This window comes from Camelus bactrianus, chromosome 16 (assembly GCF_048773025.1).
Source record: "Camelus bactrianus isolate YW-2024 breed Bactrian camel chromosome 16, ASM4877302v1, whole genome shotgun sequence".
NCBI classification, from domain to species: Eukaryota; Metazoa; Chordata; class Mammalia; order Artiodactyla; family Camelidae; genus Camelus; species Camelus bactrianus.
The window spans coordinates 35,335,515-35,345,402 of record NC_133554.1 but is presented as its reverse complement, the minus strand read 5'-3'; the positions used below and the strand labels follow the sequence as shown (position 1 = coordinate 35,345,402).

General features: G+C 41.9%; 1 protein-coding gene and 2 long non-coding RNA genes across 7 annotated transcripts in view; 2 read left to right on the top strand and 1 right to left on the bottom strand.

The window, feature by feature from the left end:
• The window catches only part of LOC123612954 (uncharacterized), a 131,925-nt gene extending 131,608 nt beyond the window's left edge, over window positions 1-317 (bottom strand). For 3 of the 5 annotated variants that reach the window (XR_012499520.1, XR_012499518.1, XR_012499517.1), the window contains exon 1: window positions 6-317. This is a non-coding gene — a long non-coding RNA (uncharacterized LOC123612954). The remainder of the gene's footprint in view (window positions 1-5) is intronic. The other 2 variants (XR_012499521.1, XR_012499519.1) reach the window with 2 other exon arrangements.
• Window positions 318-556: 239 nt separating this feature from the next.
• LOC123612953 (uncharacterized) lies at window positions 557-6,644 on the top strand. Its single transcript, XR_006720254.2, has 4 exons — window positions 557-744; window positions 1,714-1,812; window positions 3,810-3,904; window positions 4,375-6,644. It is a non-coding gene; the product is annotated as an uncharacterized LOC123612953 (long non-coding RNA).
• Window positions 6,645-7,574: 930 nt separating this feature from the next.
• On the top strand, window positions 7,575-9,596 carry LOC105081282 (C-C motif chemokine 8). The gene is made up of 3 exons (XM_010970430.3): window positions 7,575-7,735; window positions 8,507-8,624; window positions 9,023-9,596. Exons 1-3 carry the CDS (start codon window positions 7,660-7,662, stop codon window positions 9,126-9,128), a joined length of 300 nt encoding a protein of 99 aa, XP_010968732.1. The 5' UTR covers window positions 7,575-7,659; the 3' UTR covers window positions 9,129-9,596.
• Window positions 9,597-9,888: the final 292 nt, after the last annotated feature.

Sequence of the window (9,888 nt, the reverse complement as noted above, 5' to 3'; positions counted from 1 at the left end):
CTCACCGTCAGCACTCTGGCCGCGTTCTCCAGCGGAGCGCCCTCTTCCGGGGCCTCCAGCGCCGCCGCCATCGTCGTCTCTTTTGAATGACGCGCCACGCGCTGCATTCTGGGAGCGGGCTCCCGGGCGGCCAATCGGGCGGCCAATCGCGCGGCCTCGTACATTTTTTAAGAAAAACGCGTTTGTTTTCTATTACTGTCATAATAAAGTACGAAAAAATTAGCGGCTTAAACAACATAAATTTATCTAACAGTGCTGAATGAAGGTCAGACACAGGTCTCATCAGACTGAAATAAAGTGTTGGCCGAGCTGTGGTTTTTTTCTAGAAACTCCAGAGAACAGTTTTCTTGATCATTTGGGGGTGTTGACAGAATTCGATTCCTTTAGGTTATTAGACTGCGATCCTTGTTTGTTGATGACTGTCAGCTAAGGGCCATTCCCAGCTTCTAGAAGCCATCATAATCCTTAGGTCAGAGCCCCCTTCCTCCACCTTTAAAGCCAGCAACAGCAGGTCAAGTTTCAAACACACACACACACACACACACACACACACACACACCACACACACACACACACACACACACACACAATCTCTCCTATCTCATCTCTCTGATGTAGGAGGAAAGGGTCTCCACTTTAAAGGACAGTGTGGTTAGACTGGGCCTAGCTGAATAACCCAGGCTACTTTTCCACCTCAGAGTCTTTTCTGGAATCACATCTGCAAAGATCCCTTCACCGTGCAAGGTAACGTATTCACAGGTTCCAGCGACTGGGGAATGGACATTTGGGAGGCCTGTTACTATGCTTACCACAAATAGAAAATGTCCAGGGTAAAACTTTCTAGAAAGCAATATGGCAGTAAGTATTAAAAATGCCAACACTCCATACATTGTGATGTATTATTTCCACAACTACAGAAATAAAGACGTGGTCAGGATTATTAAAGTGGCTTTTTCATCATAATACTAATTAAAATAATTTTAAAAGTGAAAACATAAATCATATATATACTTAACTGTTGTGAAATGCTTTAATTATGGTGTAATTATGGTAACTTTTATATGTATATATAAAATGAACCAGTATGAAGCCTTTAAAATTCAAGAAATTGAAGAATATCTAATGACTGAAGAGTGCATGACCAATGTGAAGTGAAAAAAAGCTTTAAACACCACCATGTGTGCATTATGTCCATATATGTGTATGTGTGTATATGTTTTTGTATAGGTATATATGGATATATGTGCATCTATACATAGATACACATATATATGCATAAACATACAAAAACACATATACATCCATACATATGGATACATACGGATGTAAATATACACATACACATACGAAGAGAAATGAAGAGAGAGGAAAGGAATAAAATAAAAATATAAGCCAGGTTATCAATATGTAATTAAAATTCAGGTAGGGTGACCAACCTCGATTTGCCCAGGACTCAAGGATTTCCTGGCACACTAGACTTCTAGTGCTAAAAAACAAGCGGTTTCAAGCAAAATCAGGATACTACATTTTATCATTTCCTTGAGGCATTTCTGTAATTTTGTGTTTCTTACAAAGAGCAATCAACTAAAAATCATTAGAACTCCTGCAGGTATGTTATTCTGAGCTGAGGGAAATGCCAGAGTCTGCGTCTGGGAGACATTTCAGAAGCCTCAGGAACATTCAAAAGTGTTACAAATCCTCTCACTGTTTCAGATGAGAAAGAAGTGCAGTTCCCTCCACCAAGGAAACAGACCTGCTATTCCAGGGCAGATTCCGGAAGAAGCACGGTACTCTTCCGGATGGCAGCCCCAGGTAAGCAAACAAGACTCCTCTCCTCTGATTCTTTGTAACAAGAGGGACCCGGGAGATTGGAATCGGAAAAGCAATCAATTAAAAACCATCAAGCTGAAACTGAACACTCGGGAGCTGTACTTTGCAATAACAGTTTCTTATTGAAGGTCCCGAGCGTGGGAACGCAGCCGGCGCTGCTGATGCAGTGGAGTGAGCAAGCACGCGACTGCGGAGGCGCTGACTCCGCGGCGGCGCGTTGCTAAGCGCCCGCGCTGGCGGATGCCTAGAGGGAGGTGTTCCACATTTTTCAATTAGCTCCTGTGAGGGAATACATTAGTGTTTATTATACCGACCTAAAGTTTCTCCAGTTGACTTAATGTTCTGCATTTGTATCTTTAGAAATGTAGAATAAAAACCAGTTGTTATTTTTGACATAAAAATAATAAAGCAGGTTTGTTTAAGAGTGCTATAGAGTATAGTACGTATTATTGAATCAGGTAAACGACTCCAATTTTTTAAAAACACTGAGAGAAACAAAACAGTGACTGTTTGGTACGTGACATGGAACATTTAACAGCACAATGATGCCTTTACAGTGCTTTCAGGTGCTAACCTCGAAGCTCTTAGCTTTCATAAGCCTGATTGTGATCTTCATAAATAATGAAATCAAAATAGTGCTTGAGGACCAGTTAACGCCTGTGTCCATTAAGCGCTTCATCATAATTTCCCACTTAACTGAGTTGCTGTGGGTACCTTGGAGGGGCAATCAGTAGTGTAGTTCCCTGAAATTTAGATAAAAATCAGTTGGGGGAAGGAGGGAACAAAAACAATTGATCATAATACGATTTAAAATGAATATGAAACCATTTAGACTCACGACTGCCTCAAGTTAAATTTTTTTTTTAAATTTTTTAAGGAGTAGACTGTTTTGAATGTGAAATATTAGGAATAAATAGTTTAGTTTGTTTATTTAGTTTAACTTGATGTCACATAACACAGTTACTTCTTTACAATAGTAAAGAAGTTTAATAGTTACCAAACTGATGTGGATAACAGAGAAGGTGTGGTGACTAGAGATATTCACTGGTATTTCCAGTGCTTGTTCCTCTGTCTGTCCCATGGGCAGATTGTACTTCCACGCCATCTTGAAGACAGGCACGCAGTATGACCCACTTTGTGTTCCTCTTAAAGGCCTCTGCCTTTAAGAGCTAGTATGAGAATCTCCATGTCCCTCTGACTTGTCACAGTGACCAAGGGTATTCCTGTTTGATAAAGACCCCAACAGCCCAAATGAAGAAAGACAACAGCAGAACCAGAACCCTCAGTTATTAGTTAGGAAACTATTGGAGTTGGATGAGGCAACCCATGTGATGCTGTGCCATGCTGTACCACACTGTTCCATGTGTTACACTTGAAACCAGGGCAAGAGCCTGGCCTGGACAGCTAGAGACCTGGGAGCTCTGTTCTGTGACATGTATGACATATCAATACTTTGTCATATTCTTTGGCTGCTCCATCAATAAAGTTGAGATAGCATGTGCATCAGGAGATATGGAAACCCAACAGACAAACTCCATTTCACATCTCTTGAAGCTTTGGCCAGCAGAGACAGAGTAGGGTGAGGCAGTGCCTAGGATCCACACTACCAAGCCAGCCAAAAACATAGGGTCAGGGCAACTTCTATCCATATCCCAGTGGCACCCCCGAAGCCCCAGGAGCAACTGAACAGCTTGCTGCCATCAAAGTTCCAATTGATTCCATGGAGTTATTATAAAGCACAATAATAGACATTATGGGTAGTTTATTGAGCCTCAAAAGGTCCTCTGTGCTGAGCAGTTATTAGGCACTGAGTGGGTATAGGTGATGGAAGGGCTCTGTGGAGTGAACTACATATTCCCAAGTCCAAATAGATTCTATTCATGCTCCTCTTGTTAAGACCTATGAAGTCATTCAAATAATTTTATATGTATATTCCAACTGAATCCACAATTGCCGATCTCTGGTCCATGAACCTACAGAAACAAGACATTGGAGATTCTGGGGCCTCTATTAGAATGACGACTCTGCCTGTCTCAGCGACCAAACTGGGAGACCCAGTGTGTAACTGGGCATGGTGAGTTCTGCTTTGGGGTCTTTACTAAAATGTCAGATTGACTCTAAGTAAATCATTTTACCACCCTGGGCCTCAGTTTCCATATCTGTAATGAAGCATTTGAACTAGGTTAATGGCTCCCAAATTGGCCATGGCTAAAAGTCACTGGGGGTGGGTATAGCTCAGTGGTAGAGCGTATGCTTAGCATGCATGAGGGCCTGGGTTCAATCACCAATACCTCCACCAAAAATAAATAAATAAATAAAGTCACCTGAAACACTTCAAAAACAGAGACTTCAAGGCAGGATCTTCAAAGACCCTGAGTCAGTATGTGGGAGTGGGGGAAGGCATCCCTTCCGTATTGTAAATCCTTGCCCAGGGCATTCTAGTAGGACAGGCAGATCTGGGGGATCCTGGGCACCTCACTGTGTTTTTCTGCCTGGTTTCTTGTCTTCTAACTTGGAACTGAATGATGGCTTTTGTTTTGACAGGCCCACTCACCAGCCTCGGCTTGTCACAGAGTAGTTGTACACCCTACGACAAATCATTTCACTTCTAAAATGGATTCTCTCAATTGTAAAGGGAAAGGGTTGAATCAATTAAATGCAGATGTCTCTTCTAACTCATTCTATAATTTTGTGATCACTGAGGACGCTTGGGACAGAGAAATGAAAATGAGAAAAGAAAGCAGAAGTCCTGATTCCCAGGATGCTGTCCATTCTCGTTAGCTTCCCTGAGACCCACATCAGAATCCAGATCTATTTCCACAGCAGGGGACCCATTTCTGGCCCTCTATTCACAGAGGCTGTTTCTGACCTCAGGCATCCCTTCACAGCCCCCTGAGCCATGGGTGAGTTGTCAAAACTGCTTGAGGAAACTGGGAAGACGCTGAGAAAAAGGAGAAGGCAGAATAACCACTTCCCTGAAAAGACACAGCCAAGGCTGCTGGAAAGAACAGATGCTGAATTTGCAGGCCTTAAAGTTTCGTTTTAACTTTTTATGTCAGACTTTCTTGAATGAGTTTCAAAACAAAACAAGAGAGGGAAATTGCGTAATCAAAGTGACTTACCGCTTGCGATCTCTGAGCTCCCTGTAGAACTAAGACCCTTGGAGTGTCAGCCCTGGGGTCTGACCCCCATCCGCCCTGAGGCCCCACAACATTCCACTCCTCTGGTTCATGGCAGGATCCCAGGATCTCACTTCTCCTCTGCTTCTGGGAGACTCTTTTTCTTGATTCATCTACAACACAGTCATTTTTGGAGGCCTATCCCTACCAGATATCTTTGGAAGTAATTTTAGGGAGAGCTTGTACAGGAGACCAAGAACCACACTCTGGGTCCCTTCCTAGTGAGTTCTTGACACGACATCCCCCTCATTTGACTACTGATGACAGCTAGCTTATTTATCGCTTATCATATGCTGCTCAACCTGCAAAGCAGGTTGTGGGTATCAGATAGTTTAATATTAACAATAAATTCCATTGCCACATAAGAAAGTAAAGAATAGGTAAGGAATTTGAAGTCTAAAGAAGTTATATAACTTGTGCCTTCTCTGACACAGATTTTAACTAGTGTTCCTAGTATCCAACTCCAGACTTTTTCTATGTCTGTGAGTCTCTTTCTGTTGTTCCCTTCATTTGACTAACTCTCCCTGATTCCCAATAACTATGATTTTTTGCTACTATTTTTGTCATCAGCTTATAGATGCACTTTCCATATGAAGGCAGCTCAGAGGACAAATTAATGAAGCCTGGAGGGTATTCTGTAAGACAGGGAGTTTATTTCTGAATGAAAAATGTATGCAAACATCTTCTTAGCCAACACACCCTCACAGAGATCAGTGCTACATGGTATACCTGGCAGGGGGACTGTCTGGAAGGGAAACAGAAGAAATCCCAATGATACCGATTTGTCTCACATTCTGCAAATTCTTTACTCTTACAAGTTCACACAGTATTTGCAATAAATGGAAAATATATGAGGCAAATGCTCAAAAATCTTTTCTGAATCAATATGAAAAATAAAAGGCCATCTGATATAAAAACATGAATATATTAATCACAAGAAAAAATCAATTAACACATACATTAAGAGACAAATAAATTAACATGCAAGCAAAATAGTGTGTACTTTTTTCTTATTACTTTATGTTGGAGTTTAATTTATATACAAGAGTGCAGAAATTTTAAGCGTACAATCTCATGAATTTTAAGTTTGTAGACGACTGTTTACCATTCTGATTAAGATAAAGAACATTTCTGCATCTAAAAAGGCTCCCTCATGACTTCACTACCACAAAGGAAACCACTATTCTATGGCTTAGTTTTACCTTTTAACGAGACAAATATCTTCTTCTTAGCAATTGTCAAATACTTTTAAGATTAATAAACTCACATTTTAATGAAGATGCAAATATTCCTGCAATGTAATAATGCTATAATTTGATTAAGAACCTTAATAATATCCCCACATTTTGATTTATTAATCCCTTAGCTATGGAACTGAATGGAGACATTTATGATAATGTTACATCAGCATTCTCATAATTATTGTTTATGATTGTGAAAAATGGAAATTAAATAATTCCCAACTATAGAGAAACGCTTAAATTAACTATGGTGACTTTATATATGGACCCCTGTGGACTTTTTAACACCCAAGATTATTGGAGAATATTGAATGACTTTGTGGAAAGTCTGGAAATGCTCATTGAAAAGGTATATCATGATATGCAAACCTGGGTTTGATGATGAGATTTTAGATATAATAACCAAAAGCAAAATCTATGAAAGGAAAAATTGGTAAATCGGACTTCATTAAAATTTAAAAATTTTAATTTAAAATTTAAAATTCTGCTCTGTGAAAGACGTTGTTAAGAAAATAAGCTATAGCCTGTGGAGAAAATATTTGCAATGCATAAATCTAGTAAAGGACTTGAATGAAAAATATACAAAGAACTTTTTAAAGTCAGTTGTTGGAAAACAACCCAATTTTTTAAAAGGGCAAAAGATTTGACACCAAAAGCAAAGGCGACAAAAGCAAAACTAAATATGTAAGACTATGTCAAACTAAAAAGCTTTTGCTCAGCAAAGGAAACCATCAACAAAATGAAAAATAACCAATGGAATGGGAGAAAAATTTTGCAAACCACAAGGCTGCTCAGTTCTTAGGCTCCATGACAGAACATTCCAGGACATTAAGATGTGAAGATTCCTGGATGCTGCCTACCATTCGGCCAAGGGTTCATCGAGATGCTTGTGTGAGGTTCTAAAGGAGCCTGCCTAGTTTAGGCTGGCAGGGACCTGAGTCTGATAAAGAGCTCAAGCAAAGCCTTAGGGCTTCCTGGGTCCTAGGGAGGGTCAGACCCTTGATTCTCTTCACTCCATAGGGAAGGACTGCGGCTCCCACTCTTCCTTTCTGACAGATCGTTTTCCATTTCAAGGAAATCAAAGCTCTTAACAGTCCAGTGAGGTCACTTTCCACACTTTGCTGGGTATAACCACATACCCTTCCACCTCTGCTCCACGTTGTCTAAACAAATGATGGAAACTATACCACTTCCTCCTTCTGATGTTCGGAAATCACCACCAGGATCTGGTGCCAACTCAGCACATTCAAGGTCTTGTTTCATCCTTCCTTAAACATGATCCCGCCCATGCGCTCTGCTCCTGATAAAAGGCAGGCAGAACAGCCAGAGTAGCCAGAGTTGCAGAGAGACTGAGACCAACTCAGAAACTTCCAACTCTCGCGCTGAAGCTCCCGTGCTCACCCTCCAACATGAAGCTCTCGGCATCTCTTCTGTGCCTGCTGCTCACATCAGCCACCTTCAGCACCCAGGTGCTTGCTCAGCCAGGTAAGGCTCCTCTCTTCTTACATCTTAACATGAGTCATCCCATGCCTGCTGCATAGCCTATATGACAAAGATGGAGAAAGTGAAACCAAGAGGGAAACTGAGGACAGCCAGCGTGTCACAGCTAGTCAGAGGCAGAACCAGAACCAGAAGCCCAGGTCACTGAGGCCAGTCTCTGATTTTTCCCGGCACCAAATTTGGGACACTCAGTGCAGCCACTACCATAACAATCCTCACCTTGTTTGGGGATGTGACACAGAAGGAAGGACCATTTCTCATTGTGGATGCAAAGGATATTTCAGGCAGTGGTGGACAGGAGGCAACTCTTGCTTGAGGTTTCAAATTTTAGATTATGGTCCAGTGTAGCATCCAGAATGAGAGCTGTGTAAGGAGGATAAGGACCCAGAGGCATCTCAGCATGTGACACAGGTTGGCTCGAAGCCCATGGGGACAACTATCTGGGAAGCGAAGTCTTGGAACTTACCCTCTCAGGGTCAGGGATTTTGGATCAGTAGATCCCCTGCAAGGATTAATCTTGTTACTCAAGATTTCTCCATTTGCAGTTGACAATGAGGTACCCCATAGTTCATTAGAGGAAATAGACTCATTGGTAACATTTTACCTGAGGGATCCGGACTAAAGCACCAAACTTGGGAGTAGCGGGTCCTACCTAGAGCTTGTGTATTTGCTTGGTTTTCTACCTTCTCCTCCTTCTCTTATAAATGTGTGCTTATGATGCATCATAACTCTCATTCTTTGCAAAATGTTTTTCAGATTCGGTTTCCATCCCAATCACCTGCTGCTTTACAGTGATCAATGGGAAGATCCCCTTCAAGAATTTGGACAGCTACACAAGAATCACCAACAGCCAGTGTCCCCGGGAAGCTGTGATGTGAGTGGATCATGCCCTGGCCCCGCAGCCAAAAGTTCTATCTGAGTTCTGCACATCCCTATGAGTCAGATAAATATACTAGCTAATCCAAAGGGCCCTTTGCCCCATAAACAAAGCCCACAAGAAGAAATTCGCACTCACTCCAGGCTCCTCTTCTAGGAGCTTTGTCAGATCATCCAAGTACCTTCAGCCGGGAGCCTGGAGGGCTTCCCCTGGGACAGTAACAGAACTTCTTTTCTGGAAGAGAGGCCTCTTCCTTCCATTTCCCCTTCCTCCTTCTCCAATCCTGGCTCCTCACCCAGGGAGCAAAGGCTAATTAGGTTAAGGGGCCAACAGGCCACACTCCTGGGCAAAATCCTCAAGACACTTCATCTAACTGTGCCCTCTTTCTCCCACAGCTTCACGACCAAACTGGGCAAGGAGGTCTGTGCTGATCCCAAGCAAAAGTGGGTCCAGACTTCCATGAAGCTCTTGGACCAAAAGTCCAAAATCCTGAAGCCTTGAACCTTCATACCTGGACTGAAAGCCCATCGCTGCCTTAGGAAAACCTTATTTATTTCCCTCCAAACTTCCCCGGGTGCAGAGTGATATTATTTTATTAGAATGTCTGAAAAGAGGCTCTTTGTTCAGTAATTTAAAACACAGTGTGTCTTCAACAATATTTAATTATATTTAAGTTATGGACATTTTATCTACCATAAATCCTAATGAATGTAAAGCCGAGCATCTCGTGACGGGTTTCTTTTCTGTGAGCTCCATCAAAGTCACGGCAAGACGGCATTGCTCTCCCTCCCCCCTGCCTGTAGTACTGTGAGCTCCTTCCACTGAGCACTAGAGTGAAACATCTCTGTATTCTTAGGAAATCAGTGCTCTTGTAAGTTAAATGTGTGCTATGTAGTATTGTGGTTAATATTAATGTTATTAAATGACTGTCGAATTTTCAGTGAAAAAAATACACATAATTTTAAATTATTTGGTCTTGTTTTTCATGGGGTAACACTTAGCTGGGAAGGAGGGAAATGGCAGCAATGGGGGACACTTTGGGGTGTGAAGGTCATCCTCTAAGAAGTCCTTTAGACTCAACTGAGGATGAGGAAGAACCTAGAAGGACTGGACCAGGTTGTTCCAGTCCTGTGTCTCCAGTCCCTATCATCACCTGCCCTTATTTATAGACTCTAGACTCCCATTTCTTTCCTCACCACTCATATCTTTGCCCAGTCTCTCTCTTGATCTCTTGCAACAGTCGTCAGATTCCTCTCCATAA

What these genes read in the sequence shown, in the direction of transcription:
- LOC105081282 (XM_010970430.3), top strand. Translation starts at nt 7,660, where the DNA reads ATGAAGCTCTCGGCATCTCTTCTGTGCCTGCTGCTCACATCAGCCACC. An exon ending in CCAGGTGCTTGCTCAGCCAG is followed by an intron (nt 7,736 to 8,506) that starts GTAAGGCTCCTC and finishes AATGTTTTTCAG; the next exon opens with ATTCGGTTTCCATCCCAATC. An exon ending in TGTCCCCGGGAAGCTGTGAT is followed by an intron (nt 8,625 to 9,022) that starts GTGAGTGGATCA and finishes TTTCTCCCACAG; the next exon opens with CTTCACGACCAAACTGGGCA.